At 40.9% G+C, this 14,879-nt stretch overlaps 2 protein-coding genes across 7 annotated transcripts; both read right to left on the bottom strand.

Moving 5' to 3' along the window:
- Positions 1-24: 24 nt before the first annotated feature.
- On the bottom strand, positions 25-2,008 carry sst5 (somatostatin 5). 3 transcript variants are annotated; one of them, XR_006760483.2, is made up of 2 exons: positions 818-1,314; positions 25-505 (listed from the first exon to the last, which is right to left on the bottom strand). XR_006760483.2 is itself a non-coding variant. In XM_014155913.3 (2 exons), exons 1-2 carry the CDS (start codon positions 1,508-1,510, stop codon positions 311-313), a joined length of 327 nt encoding a protein of 108 aa, XP_014011388.1. In that variant the 5' UTR covers positions 1,511-2,008; the 3' UTR covers positions 25-310. The 3 variants fall into 3 exon arrangements, 1 of the variants encoding a protein (XP_014011388.1); XM_014155913.3 differs by lacking the exon at positions 818-1,314 and adding an exon at positions 1,379-2,008; XR_001322176.3 differs by having other exon boundaries at positions 401-505; positions 808-1,314.
- Positions 2,009-4,690: 2,682 nt separating this feature from the next.
- Positions 4,691-13,764, bottom strand: LOC145861758 (uncharacterized). 4 transcript variants are annotated; one of them, XR_014381400.1, is made up of 6 exons: positions 13,513-13,764; positions 10,669-10,954; positions 10,477-10,565; positions 9,154-9,394; positions 6,512-7,105; positions 4,691-6,264 (listed from the first exon to the last, which is right to left on the bottom strand). XR_014381400.1 is itself a non-coding variant. In XM_082965152.1 (4 exons), the coding sequence occupies exons 2-4, from the start codon at positions 10,892-10,894 to the stop codon at positions 9,347-9,349; spliced, it is 363 nt and encodes a 120-aa protein (XP_082821278.1). In that variant the 5' UTR covers positions 10,895-10,954; positions 13,513-13,763; the 3' UTR covers positions 7,139-9,346. The 4 variants fall into 4 exon arrangements, 1 of the variants encoding a protein (XP_082821278.1); XR_014381398.1 differs by having other exon boundaries at positions 4,691-7,105; positions 13,513-13,763; XR_014381399.1 differs by lacking the exon at positions 13,513-13,764 and adding an exon at positions 13,027-13,218 and having other exon boundaries at positions 4,691-7,105.
- Positions 13,765-14,879: the final 1,115 nt, after the last annotated feature.

Raw genomic sequence — 14,879 nt, 5'->3', positions numbered from 1 at the left:
CTGATTGTATTTAAGAGACAAGTACTCATTATGCACATTTATTTGTTTTCAATAAACATTGGAGGTGAAATATAGCTTACATGTCAATAATCTAAGCCTGCCCCATAGTTGCGCACGGGTTGCTTTTGTTGCTAGACAACCAACCCATGAAAAAGACATATCAGGTACGTGCCAAGAACATTCTAGGCCTTTTAATTGATAATGAACAGTGAAAAAAAAAAAAAAAAAAGTAGCTGTCATTTTACATTTGTGACATTGCAAGAAATATGTCTAAAAATGATCCAGCACAAAGAAGAGGCTGCTTGGCAAGTTAACACGATGTGAATGTCTTCCAAAAGAAGTTCCGGCATCCAGCCTTGCGTTCCCGATGGGAGAGGGGTAGCTGGCGCACCACCTCCTCCCTCACCCCGAGTGCCTCCTCCAGTTCCGGTAGTACCTCGTTCTCCTCCACGGCTGTGCTCATCAGGTCCGACATGATCTTCAGCAGGAGGTTGCGGGAGAGATCCTATTAGGAAAATAATTTAATAGCATTAAATACAACTTCATTGTCCATCCAAGAAAGGGAATAACTGACACCATGGATCTTAGAACTTCTTTGTTGCTATAACACTACGGTTGTCATAGAACACTTCTGTCAGTTATTCTAGGACCAAAACATTATCAGAAGCCTAATTAAATCAACAAATAATTTAACATATACAGCAAGTAGAAGTTATGGTCATTTAATGACTAGTTCTCTTGAAATTGTATGACCATTGAGTTGAATATTACAGAATATCATTAGAGAATGAATAAAAACATTAGCACCGTTTTATACATGGTTCGAGCGTGCATCCTTTGTCTTGATCTTGTCCACATTTTAAGACGGGTGTAGACGTTTAAAAGACGCATTGTGATCCGATCTTCCTGACTACCTCCTGAGATGTGTCTGGATATCTTACAAGTGTAGAATGGATCCAGTGGAGTCTGCTGAGGGGAGGACTGCTCATAATAATGGCTGGAACGGCATCAAACACACAGAAACCATGTGTTTAATGTTGTTGATACCTTTCCTCTGATTCCGCTCCAGCCATTACCACAAGCCTGTCCTGCCCAATTAAGATGCCACTAACCACCTGTGATCTGGACATTGACACTATTTAAATCACCTGTAAAATCATTGACAGAATAAATGAATATTATCTTGAAAGAATATCTGTTAAATCATTTGCATACAGAGAGGGACCAAGATATCCGTTCCCAATGTGGACAGATAAGCGACGTTTTACTACCATATAGATGCAACGGCTACAATGCGGGCACAATCAGAATGTGGATAAGTGGAAGACAAAGGTTATAAATGAGGCCATTGACACACAACAGTGAGTCAACCACTCACCTCGTTGCCCTTGGTTGTATCTGCTCTCAGTAGTTCAGCTAGCATGTCTCTGTGTGGAGCGGCGCTGACCCTCGCCAGCAACACTGAGGCAGACAGAGCCACCAGTAACACCTGCAGCTGGGAACACAGCATCTCCCCTGTCTGTACCTTTCCTATTGGTTAAACTGTATACTGACTATCCTTCAATGCTGTATTCAGCAGTGATTAATCTTAGACTGGATGTTCAACAATAATTATCCTATTGGAAAACAAAACAGCGGCTGGATGTCAGAGAAGGAAGTTGGTTGTTGGTCCACACACAAAACAGCCCTGTCGAAGTGTCACGTAACAGTGGCGCCACCAATATATAGGTTTCCTCATCCTTGGCTCTTCCTCGTACCAATACAGGGATGCGATTGGTTGATGAGGACGTGTGTGTGGGTGCATGTCATGGGGGTCACTAGCTGTAGGGAAGAAGTGAAGAAGGTCACAGAGGTTCGACACAGTCACACGAACAAAACAATATTATACATTTGTCCAACATCTAATATCTGCAAAGTTGTGACATGGAATTGACAAGTGTTCAAAAAAAGTGTGAAGTGGGCATGACAAACAAAAAACATAGCATTACAAGCGGCATTTCAGATCTAAACAAACCCCGAGCCCAGTGTTGATGATAGTGTGCTCCTGAAATGGCACCCTATTCCCTGTATAGTGCACTACTTTTGACCAGGGCCCGTCTGAAATAGCACCCTTTTGGGAATAGAATAGGGTGCCATTTGGGACTCATTCACAGGCTAGTGTTGAGTGAGGAGGTTGGAGGTTGACGTCGGTCTCAGCCAGGCCCAGGGGTGTTGCGTCAGTTGAGATTAGCCCCACCAGCCCTGGTGCGTCTCCGGCACGATGTGTGGTCCTAATGCGCCACACAGAGCTGCTAATGATATGGAGTGACTCAAATGTTAATTGGAAGGTCTGCCCACTGCCCCCCCCCCAATCTCTATTTTCTTCTTCCCACCCCCATCATGTTCCCAGAAGAAGTACAGCGACAGCCAGGACAGCGGAGTCAATCACCACCTTCCGGAGACACCTGAAACCCCACCTCTTTAAGGAATACCTAGGATAGGATAAAGTAATCCTTCTAACCCCCCCCCCCCCCCCTTAAAATATTTAGATGCACTATTGTAAAGTGGTTGTTCCACTGGATATCATAAGGTGAATGCACCATTTTGTAAGTCGCTCTGGATAAGAGCGTCTGCTAAATGACTTAAATGTAAATGTAAGTAAACATTCATTTACCAGCCAAAGGGCAAAGATGCAAATGCATATTGAAACGATTGAGGCTGCGTTTACACAGACAGACCAATTCTGATATTTTTTCCACTAATTGGTATTTTGACCAATCACATCAGATTTTTTCACGTCAGGTGTTTTTCAGAATCTGATTGGTCAAAAGCTGTTCAACCGCATCGCGGAACTTTAACTTTACTGCATGATTCAAGTTTAAAGGCAATGTTCCCGCTTTAGCAGAGACTGGCTTCACAGAGGATGCTGCACGTCGGCTCAATCGGAAATTACAGCGGAATCTGTAACGCTTCAGCTTTAAAGACTGAATAGAGCCCTAAATGTGGGACATTATTTATTTGTATATTTGTTTTTAGTTAATAAAGTGTGAGCTGCTGTGAACTACTGGTTTGACAACTCCAAATGTCCCAGACTTTACACTCTTCTACTCTACTTGTTGACTGGGCCATGCTATTCATGGTTTGAGATGATAACCAAACTCAGTCAACGGTGGGCCTGGCTGGAGTGGTACGTCAGAATTTATTTTGTTGACTTCTTTGAGGATGAATGGGACATTCAATTTCATCAAACCCCACTGTAGGCAACAATATTAGCAATAGCTGGTAGCAAAGACGGATACCTCACTGAACGAAGGAAGTCTAACCTTTCCTGACGGCGTTGCCCCTTGGCACCATGGGAGATCCACTGTTTGTTCTGATTACTCATTTCTTCATGTCACCTCCGGCCCTCATTAACATTTCCGAAGGAGATGGGGGATGTCATGGCCACAGGCATCCCACTGGGCACATTAATACAGCCCGTGTGGGGTCCTTACAATACTGCCACCACCTCCAGTCCTCATCACAACCCACCTGTCTTCATTGGAGAGCTGGTGTGTATTCAGTGATGTGAAACATTCTGAACGTTGCAGATAGAAACAGAATGACTAGAGAAGACACTAATATCTGTTCTACACAATACATTTCTATCTGAACATTCTATATTATTACATCCTCCTGAACAGGCCCGTGGAGACTCCTTCTATAGTTGTTGGTGTGACTGACCACACTTGTGTGATGAGTAACCTTGCCTGAGACCTGAAGATTTGTTTTGGAGTCGCCTAGGCTTTGGCTTGAAGTGTTAATAATCAGGTTATAATTAAGCAATAAGGCCCGAGGGGGTGTGGAATATGGCCATTATACCACGGCTATCATGTCTCTACCCTTACATACTCTACAAATAGCCCATGACCTTTTGACATAGGAATAACAATTAAGATATACAATTGTATTTGCCTATATTGGGCTGTAGGACTCCGCTATTTCTGATAGTACAGTGCAGTAGCCAACAGTGTTGATATAGATTTCTCATCATTCCTGTCAGGTCTTAGTGGTCGCTTTGCTGCCATCTAGTGTACTGTTTAATGTATGGCTCTCCTGCTTTCACTTTGTGTGTGTATATATATATATATATATATATATATATATATATATATATATATATATATATAAAAAGACTTCTAACCTTACATGTTTACCATTTTGAATGTATGTTGTCTATGGGTCTAAATGATGTGTATGTGTATTAGACTTAGATTTACCCTCCACAATTCACTCGCTCTCTCTGTCTAGAGGTAGATCTTTGTCGTGACAAGATGTTCAACTCTCTGGATTAACCCATTTAGTCCCACATTTTTCCCAGACATGAAAATATCAAAATCTTGTGTCATTAGTAAGCTTTTTAAATAATCAATCATATATTTTTTTAATTTTCATTGAAAAGTAGCTGAAAAAGTGTGTTTTATGGTCGGGGTCAATTGTGACCGGTGGGATAATGTGATGTATACTGAATGAACATATTTCTCCTATGCAGTCATGAAAATTCTTATATATCCCAGCCCAGTTATTAACACATTTAAATCTGTCACCTGCAGTCCCCAGCATTGCCACTAGAATGCCCCAACACTGCTAGTGTGACTATTTTACATTTCAAAAACCCTTATACAACAACGATATGAATACTGAGAGCAAAGACAAAAAAACAACCATCAACATATTTCAACATTGTTACTTTACTGCAACATGTATTGAAACATTAATATTGTAACTTTATTATAACATTTGAACCTGCACTTTAGTGCAATATTCATTGTAACATTCACTAACAACTGTATAGCAGTCGTGTCATTCATTCACATTTAACAAAGGTACATTTAGGATAGAGGTAGCCTGTAGAATATGCATTCAAGTAGAGGCCTAAACTCAACAAAATAATATATACATATCATAGAGGTAGGCTTCAGAACCCAGTGCACAATTAGTTTGTGCATCACTATTTTGAACTACGATCAGTCAGACCTATCGTCATATAGTATGTCTTGAATCAATCGATCCTCTTTTCCAGAAACATTTCAGTCATTTTGTTCGTCTTTTTCGTCGACTTTTCTTCCTAGAGTCCGTTGTACTGCTTCTCCTCACCCTTTTAACTTTTCTATTTTTCTTCTATTGGCTTTTTCAGCCCTTTTTCCATTCGCTCTTATCTCCTTTTCTACTGTCCATGGTATATTTTGAAGCACTCAATGTACAGTGGCGCTTTGCATTTCTCACATGCGTAGGTAGTGCGTTCGTCACAATGACGACATCTATGGAACCGGTGCATCGTGTTGATTGGCCAGTGAAAAGCTTTGTCATATCTTGTCTGAACTTCAACAGTAGCAGCCAGTAGAGATCTCCTTCTGTGGCTCAGTGGTTTCGTGCCAAACTTATGCATAAGAGACTGTGCCACTATCCATGAGAAGGGGAGTAGGTTGATGGTCCCTCCCATAACATCTCTGTAAAAGAAATGGCTGTTTACGAGTGCACTGTTGAGAGACCATGCAAAGATGGGCCACCACCACTTCTTAGACCTGATGGAGATATGGTATCTTGAAACCTGTAGATCGTGAAGTTCAACACCACCCATGTGCTCATTGTTTCGGTTGATGCATTTTGGTGGTGGGACTTTGTCAAAGGCTCGTCGCTCCTTGTTCCATCTCTTGACAGAGGTCTCACTGTATTTCTCCTCCATGTTTGTTGCCACTGTGATAATGTTATTGTCTTTCTAACAGACCAGTAACATGTCTCCTTGGGTCAGAGCCTCAGAGGTTTCCCCGGGGTAACTTCATGAAGTCTTTCTGTGGCTTGAATGGGATATCAAACAGATGATTTTTCCTCATCATTCCAGAGCTCCCATATCCTCTTTTTGTCATTTCATCGAGGAGTACAAGCGAAGTGAAGAGGTTGTCATGAAGGAACTTGCAACCTTGAGGCATCTGAGATTGCTCTGCAACACCAAGAACGACACTGGGTCCATGACCCAGCCCAGTCTCAGGGAGGAGAGTGTGGGGTGGTGAGGGGTAGGTCATCATCACTGATAACGTTGTTCCTGTCATGATCAGTTTGCATAGGTTCAGCATATACATTCAACAGCCTGGCTGGCAAATGCCCTGTCTCCCCCTCATAGTCCATATCTGACCCATCGCTATCACAATCACAGAGGACAGCATCTTTCTCATTTTGAGGGATAACTGCAATATTGCATGCCTTGTCTGGGCGGTCACCTAGATCCAAAATATCCAGAAAGTGAAACTAAAAGAAAGAACAGAGTAGAAAGTTAGGTAGAACAAGAACTATGTGTGTGTATATAACTGTGTATACCTAGATGCACTGTGTTATCCCGCCGGTCACTATTGTTGCCGTCAACATGTTTACTCATTCTATGACGACACTGAACGAAGTTGAGTAATTGCAAATGCATATATCAATACTAGACACCTTCAAGATGATGTGTACCAAAAATCTTTGTCCTATCTTAATGTTAACATACTTTACTAACCTTTTTGGGGGGAGCTTTGAAGCAGCCATCGTCTTCTCATGGTGCAACCAGGAAGGAAACAGCTCTGGTCATGTGACAATTTACACTAAACATGTGACATTGCACATATTTCATTGAGACCATTTATTATTTCAATATTTGCTGGAATAGCATTGATATATCATTCAGTAACATTTTTAATGCCTTATAACTGAAAACTTTTTTTACGGTCACTATTGTGACTGATGGGATTAAATAGGTTAAGGGATTCAGCTGCTACGTATACTGTCGTTTAGATTATTCCTTTAACTGATGAACGCTTTACACCTGTTTTTTATGTTATTGTTACTGGGTGTTTTACTTTGTTATGGTACATTTACTGTTCTTTCACCACTCTGAACCACAATCTGAGTAGCCTGCTCCCAGATCTGTTTGTGCTCTTGACAACTCCATTGCTGTCATTGTCAAGCCAAACGTAAAAGCATAAACAGACTGGCAAGAAGCTGAAAGTATGGTGCAGAGAATCTGCAAATGGTTGATTCCCAGACGGTCTGTGTTCTGTTGTTGTTGTTTGGTGTCACTGATGGAATCACTCGTGATCAATAATCACCTGACCTTTGTGGGGGGAAAAAAATGATTAAATGGCAGTTTAGGGAGCAACATGTCTTTATCTGGAAAGTAAACAACATAACAGCAACATAATCTGAACTCACATGTGATAATCTTGTCAACAATACCTTTGAGGTCATTGATATAGCACAATGTATTTATTTACTTGACTTATCGATTGATTCATTTGATTGATTTGTACGCAACATATACGCACACAATCTATTGTATATCACACCGTACTAAGTAGGCCTACAATACTTTCCTTCTAACCCAAAGACCATAAGATCATATACAGTGCATTCTGAAAGTACACAGACCCCTTTACTTTTTCCACATTTTGTTACGGGCTTATTCTAAAATTGATTAAATAGGTTTTTTTCCCTCATCAATCTACACACAACACCCAATAATGACAAAGCAAAAACAGGTTTTTAGAAATTGTTGCAAATTGATAAAAAATATCACATTTACATAAGTGTTCAGACCCTTTACTCAGTACTTTGTTGAAGCCCCTTTGGCAGCGATTACAGCCTCCAGTCTTCTTGGGTATGACACTACAACTTTGGTACACCTATAGTTGGGGAGTTTCTCCCTTTCTTCTCTGCAGATCCTCTCAAGCTCTGTCAGATGTTTGATCAGGTTCAAGTTCGGGCTCTGGCTGGGCTACTCAAGGACGTTCAGAGACTCCTACGTTGTCCTGGCTGTGTGCTTAGGGTTGTTGTCTTGTTGGAAGGTGAACATTCGCCCCAGTCTGAGATCCTGAGCGATCTGGAGTAGGTTTTCATCAAGGATCTCTCTGTACTTTGCTCCGTTCATCTTTCCCTCAATCCTGAATAGTCTCCCAGTCCCTTCTGCTGAAAAACTTCCCCACAGCCTGATGCTACCACCACCATGCTTCATTGTAGGGATGGTGCCAGGTTTCCTCCAGACGTGACGCTTGACATTCAATTCAAAGAGTTCAATCTTGGTTTCATCAGACCAGAGAATCTTGTTTCTCATGATCTGAGAGTCCTTTAGGGGCTTATTGGCAAACTCCAAGCGGGCTGTCACGTGTCTTTTACTGAGGAGTGGCTTCAAAAGAATTCTCAAAACCTGTTTTCGCTCTGTCTTTATGGGTTATTGTGTGTAGATTTATGAAAAATGTTTTATTTAATCAATTTTAGAATAAGGCTGTAACGTAACAAAATGTGGAAAAAGTCAAGGGGTCTGAATACTTTCTGAATGCACTGTACTACTAGCATCATAACAATAATATACATCATAATTAAAATCATAACATTTATCATGAATAACATGAGAAAAACAACAAGAAAACAAACCAACAACCAACCAAAATAACTTGTGAAAAAATGTAAAAGGCCAGGATTTAATCCGATTGCCTGTTGTAGAGATCGGTCGACCATACTGATTTTAAAGGCAATGTTCCTGCATTCGTGGAGATCCCATTCACGGTAAAGACTGCAGATGTCGGCTCAATCGGAAATGACCTTTACAGATCCACGTTTGGGGAAACAGCCTATTGTTCGCCTCAGGGCCTTTGTTATTGTTTTTGTCTTGTTGTTGAAAGGGAAGAGAGACGGAGGTGAGGAGCCTCAAGCCTGTAATGATGTCAAATAGTGTTTGTTGTTTGCAGTAACTTCTTTGTTGTTGTAATATCCCAAACGGTCGTGGCAGTTTCACTAATTAAGGATTATAGCTTTAAATGACAAGCGCGCTACGACGTGCAATCGGATTGAATGCCTGCGGATGATTATAATAATATATGGTAACACTTCAAGATAAAGAATCTTAAGAGTATGCAGAATAAGATATACAACATAAACACAAAGGCAAAAAGCAATAAATGTTGGAATGCAATGTATAGAATGTACAACAGGCGTAAATGAGTTATTCTCTTAAAAGTTATACATGTCAAAGCAATAATGTTTTTTCCATCACTCCTTTAAGATTTCTTCCAAGGTTATAGAAATAAATACATTCTTTACTTGTGTTGTTAAAGTTTTTATACACAAGTGCACGGCTGACGATTGATTTTAAAATGCAGAACTTACATAAGATCAGCGTGTAGGATCAGTGTTGTCCAACTCCGTCCCCTGGGCTACTCTCTTCCGGCTTCAGCTCTGGAGCGCAGAGAGACCATCGCCATGGCATTGGCATTGACATAAAGATCCATGCTTGTCACCCCCCATCTCAGACGATGCCACGGGTGAAGAAGCCGGGTGTGGAGGTCCTAGGCTGGCGTGGTTACATTTGGTCTGCGGTTGTGAGGCCGTTTGAAGGTACTGCCAAATTCTGTAAAACCACATTGGAGGCAGTTTATGGTAGAGAAATGAACATTCAATTATCTGGCAACCGCTCTGGTGGACATTCCTGCAGTCACGCTCTCAAAACTTGAGACATCTGTGGCATTGTGTTGTGTGACAGAACTGCACATTTTAAAGTGGCCTTTTATTGTCCCCCAGCACAAGGTGCACCTGTGTAATGATCATGCTGTTTAATCAGATTCTTGATATGCCACACCTGTCAGCTGGATGGATTAGCTTGGCAAAGGAGAAATGCTCACAAATGGATATAAATAAATTTGTGCACAAAATTTGAGAGAAATAAGCTTTTTGTGCGTAGGGAAGATTTCAGCGACTTCTTATTTCAGCTTATGAAACATAGGACCAACACCTTACATGTTGCATTTACATTTTTGTTCAGTTGTGTGTCTATCTATCTATCTATCTATCTATCGATCTATAGATAGATAGATACACACAACTGAACAAAAATGTAAACGCAACATGTAAGGTGTTGGTCCCATGTTTCATGAGCTGAAATAAGAAGTCGCTGAAATCTTATATATATACACAGTACCACAGAAAAGTTAGGACACAACTACTCATTCCAGGCTTTTTCTTTATTTTGACTATTTTCTACATTGTAGAATAGTAAAGACATCAAAACTATGAAATTACACATATGAAATCATGTAGTAACCAAAAGTGTTAAACAAACCAAAATATATTTTATATTTGAGATTCTTCAAAGTAGCCACCCTTTGCCTTGACAACTTTGCACATTCTTAGCATTAAATTCATGCATCTCAGTAATAGTAAGGTGTTCCTAATGTTTGGTATACTCAGTGTATATACAGTATATATGTCCGTCTCTCCCTCCCCCCAATAGATACACAACTGGTTAATGACATAACTAGACTGTATCTGTAACTTTCTGTTATCTACTGTACCAGACTACAAATATATTAAATCAGTCATTAAACAAAAAAATGGGGGGCACCCCCATAACAAATCAGCCCCTCACAACAACTGAAATATCAATCTGCTCAAATACAAACATTAGACTTGTCACCTCTGAGTGAATGTCTTTACCTTGAAGTACAGGTAGGAGGTGGTGTTGGCTGTCAGTAGGATCAGCAGCACTACGATGTGTCTGATGATGAAGTTTGGCAGAGGAGAGGCTACAAACAGAGACACGTCTCATGAAGGGACTGATCATCATCAGATAGATCTGTGGGAAATCTGTCAATGACAAAGTTATAAGTCTGCTTCATGCTCTGTTACCTGTGACAGTGAGGGAGAAGTTATGAGAGAAAACATAATTCTCATAAACACAGCTGTCGTCCCCTTGGTGGGAGTAATCTGCAGCAGGGAAGAGGAAGGCAGCAGAGTCATTGACAGCTGGCTGGGTCTGGGTTCTGTTTGAGCTGGTGAAAGTGAGGAGGAAGGAGCCTCCTGGGTACTGTGGCTGAGTGGAGCAGGTGATGGTGAAGTTGTAGCCCCTGAACATCTCGGGCCCCTGAAGACCCCTCCCATTGAGTCAGAGAGATATCAGGCTGGACAAGAGGATCTGTAACAATAAAAGAGAACAGGAAAACCTATTCAACTAATTTCCTATAGATATGACAATAGCAGCAGCATGTAACAGTGCTAGCCCCCTACAGTCACTGAGACAACAGAGTGCATTCAGAAAGTATTCAGACCCCTTGACTCTAAAATTGATTAAATCGTTTTTCCCCCCTCATCAATCTACACACAATACCCCATAAAAAAACTGTTTTTTAGACATTTTTGCAAACGTATTAAATATAAAAAAAACTGAAATATAACATTTACATAAGTATTCAGACCCTTTACTCAGTACTTTGTTGAAGCACCTTTGGCAGTGTTGGAATCGGCTAAACTTTGATCATGGAGATAGGAAATGAAAGAGACTGGGTTATGTTAGAAGTTAATGGTTCTCTGAAGAAAGAAGGCGGCTTTGGAATGTATTTGATGGAGGAGAGGAGAGCGATGTGTTGATATAGGGAAGACAGATATCTGTGGATTAGGTGAAGGAGGTGAGAGGTGAGGTCAGTTCCCCTTAAGGGAGTAATCAGGGTTGCTATCTGGTTACATTCTTTCCTGTGGAGCCATAAACTAAGGAGGAGGAGTGTCTTAAGTTGGATGCATTTAAACTGTGATGTCTGATTTCAGCTGTACAGAACCTTTGGGAAACATTATACTTGGTTAAAGCTTCTCTAATGTCCGTGAGTTGTTTACTCTGAAAAATAAGAACCTAACAGCAGCAATTACAGCCTCAAGTCTTCTTGGGTATGATGCTACAAGCTTGGCACACCTGTATTTGGGGAGTTTCTCCCATTCTTCTCTGCAGATCCTCTCAAGCTCTGTCAGGTTGGACCATTGGGTTCTTGGTCACCTCCCTGACCAAGGCCCTTCTCACCCGATTGCTCAGTTTGGCTGGACTGCCAGCTCTAGGAAGAGTCTGTAATGTTTTGGTACCCTTCCCCAGATCTGTGAATTGATACAATCCTGTCTCAGACCACTACAGACAATTCCTTTGACCTCATGGCTTGGTTTTTGCTCTGACTTGCACTTTCAACTGTGGGACCTTATATAGATAGGTGTGTGCCTTTCCAACTCATGTCCAATCAATTTAATTTACTACAGGTAGACTCCAATCAAGTTGTAGAAACATTTCAAGGATGATCAATGGAAACAGAATGCACCTGAGCTCAATTTCGAGTCTCATAGCAAAAGGTTTGAATACTTATGTAAATAAGGTATTTCGGTTTTTTAATAGACTGGTTAAAAAAATAAATGTTGCTACTCAACTACTTTCCTCATTTAAAGACAGCGACATTGGCGTGTAAAAGTGCTAGTGAGTAGCTATGTTCAATTAGATAACACTCACATACATAAGCATTCTGTGATACAGTATTTAATAAAGTTGTATTTGATTGTTACTTGACTGAGTATTCTATTTTGCAAAGCAGACTTACACGCTAAACAGTAATTGAAAGAGGCACAGAGGAAGTTGTATGGATGAAGGAAATCAGTCTAATTATGTGATGATGCCAGAAGCCAGTGTTTGGAAGATATATTGGTACAGGTGTTGGCAAACTTGCCAATATAACCTCCAAACACCGGCTTCTGGCACATTATCAGGGGCATTATCACTTTTCTACAACGGGTTACCAACATATTCAAATAATGATTGACATATTTTAATTAAACCTTATTTTGATTAATTTATTCATACTACTTCATCCTTCCACAAGCTTTAGTCCCGACACAAATCTAGGGTTGCTAGAGACGCGTTGAGTCTTTGTTCTGTATTTATGGACGCGACTCAGTCGTTCGTTCTAAATCTTACATTGCCGTTCTGGCTGGCAACGTTCTTATCCCTTGCTTGCTAGATGTCTAACTTAGTCACGTCAAAATGTGCAGCCAGAACAGCAAAGTAGCTTCATTTGTATTTGTTTAAGCTGTTTTTTAGTGACATTTATTTGGATACATCCATAACAATAAGGTAAATGACGCGCGATTTCGCCTGGCATAGAAAATGTGCTCACTCGTCAGGATACGATTGTTCAGAGGAGCTAGCCAACAACACAGCTACAGTAACACAATCACTTCTACCTGAAGCTGGAAAGACTGAAAATTAACTGCGTTTCGTTTTTCAGTTGATTTTTGTTTTGTATAGATCCATAAAAATGATGCCAGAAAGGCGCAAACGCTGCCTTTCTGTCTCGTCCCGACAGGCGACACCTTCATTACTATGGGACAGCAGGAGATCCAATTTGAATATTGAAACAATGCTGCCAAATGTCGGACTGACAGACAGCAAGTTTTATACAAATCTCCTCTGTTGAAAACTACATGTTAGTCAAAAAGAAATGTGAGATAATGTCTAGATGCTTTTTGTACTGGAGATGAAGTTTATACGTTGCTTGGCTGGGCTTCTGAGAAAATGGATTGCGCAATGGAAGAGTAAATAGGCATTTTAACATCATAGATTTAGTCGTGGCAACTTGAGGAGTAGACACCGGCTGGAATGCAGTTTTAACCAATCAGCATTCAGGATTGGACCCACCCGTTGTATAATTTAATTAAACTTGTTATTACCTGAGCAGATCACTGTGAATGAATAGTCAAGACATTGTGTTCTTTTACACTCCCTCAGTGCAGGCTCAGACCCGTTACAGCCAATTCCAATCCCTTTATTGGTGTTACCACCAGGTAGTACTGAAAGAGTGGAGCCACAACCCAGCTGTCTACACACTACTGCAGCTACATCCTCCCAGTCATCAGTTCCCACAGTCCTCCACTCCACCAGCCCAGCGACCGCCTCCTTCCACCCGCCTCACACAATCAACCTCTGAGAAAAGAAAATAATAGAAAAAGAAGAGAGAGATGGTAATCTTACTTATTTTCTCACAAAAGCAGCACACCTATAGTGTCTTCGGAAAGTATTCAGACCCCTTGACTTTTTACACATTTTGTTACGTTACAGCCTTATTCTAAAATGGATTAAATCAAAAAAAAATCTATAGCAATCTACACACAATACCACATAATGACAAAGCATTTTTACAAATGTATAAAACATTTAAAACAGAAATACCTGTAGTGGAATTTTACTGTGTCTCTTTCTGCTTTTTCAGTGTCTTACACATATCATACATGTTTGACCTGTTGGATACATGCGTGTTGTAGATGGACAGGGTGTCTGAGGTTTGCTCTCACAAGGTTGGCTCAGCGGGAGTGGAAATATTGGCTGAATGCCTAGACTGTGGTTGCCAGGTGTTCTCCTCCTCTGCAGCAGAGAAAGGATGCACTTGACTATCTTTGTGTAACCCGTAGCGATAGTATAAATATGCTGAGGGGGAAATACCACGAAGTGCTGTTTGTCTGTAATCTCTCCACTGGCGTGAATAAACATAAATTAATTTAAGCTTGACTTTGGGGTCCTTAGTGCTTATTTCCACGACATAACTTATTTACATAACTATTCAGACCCTTTGCTATGAGACTTGAAATTAAGCTCAGATGCATCCTGTTTCCATTGATCATCCTTGAGTTGATTGGAGTCCACCAGTGGTCAAATCAATTGATTGGACATGATTTGGAAAGGCACACACCTGTCTCTATAAGGTCCCACAGTTGACATTGCATGTCAGAGCAAAAACCAAGCCATGAGGTTGAAGGAATTGTCCATAGAGCTCCAAGACAGGATTGTGTCGAGACACAGATCTGGGGAAGGGTACCAAAAAATGTCTGCGGCATTGCAGGTCCCCAAGAACACAGTGGCCTCCATCATTCTTAAATGGAAGAAGTTTGGAACCACCAAGACTCTTTCTAGAGCTGTTCGCCTGGCAAAATTGAGCAATTGGGGGAGAAGGGCATTGGTCAGGAAGGTGACCAAGACCCGATGATCACTCTGACAGAGCTCCAGAGTTCCTCTGTGGAGACCTTCCAAAAGGACAACCATC

The sequence above is a fragment of the Salmo salar genome, chromosome 18 (genome assembly GCF_965601325.2).
Source record: "Salmo salar chromosome 18, fSalSal1, whole genome shotgun sequence".
In the NCBI taxonomy this organism is placed as follows: Eukaryota; Metazoa; Chordata; class Actinopteri; order Salmoniformes; family Salmonidae; genus Salmo; species Salmo salar.
This window is presented reverse-complemented; position numbering and strand designations above follow the sequence as displayed.

Bases quoted from the DNA above. Each gene is read 5' to 3' on its own strand.
- sst5 (XM_014155913.3), bottom strand. From the start codon at position 1,510: ATGCTGTGTTCCCAGCTGCAGGTGTTACTGGTGGCTCTGTCTGCCTCA. The intron at 506-1,378 runs GTGAGTGGTTGA...TTTTCCTAATAG, and splicing joins ATACAACCAAGGGCAACGAG to GATCTCTCCCGCAACCTCCT.
- LOC145861758 (XM_082965152.1), bottom strand. From the start codon at position 10,894: ATGTTCAGGGGCTACAACTTCACCATCACCTGCTCCACTCAGCCACAG. The intron at 10,566-10,668 runs GTAACAGAGCAT...CTCTGTTTGTAG, and splicing joins CTTCTCCCTCACTGTCACAG to CCTCTCCTCTGCCAAACTTC. The intron at 9,395-10,476 runs GTAAAGACATTC...GTGGTTTTACAG, and splicing joins CCTCCTACCTGTACTTCAAG to AATTTGGCAGTACCTTCAAA.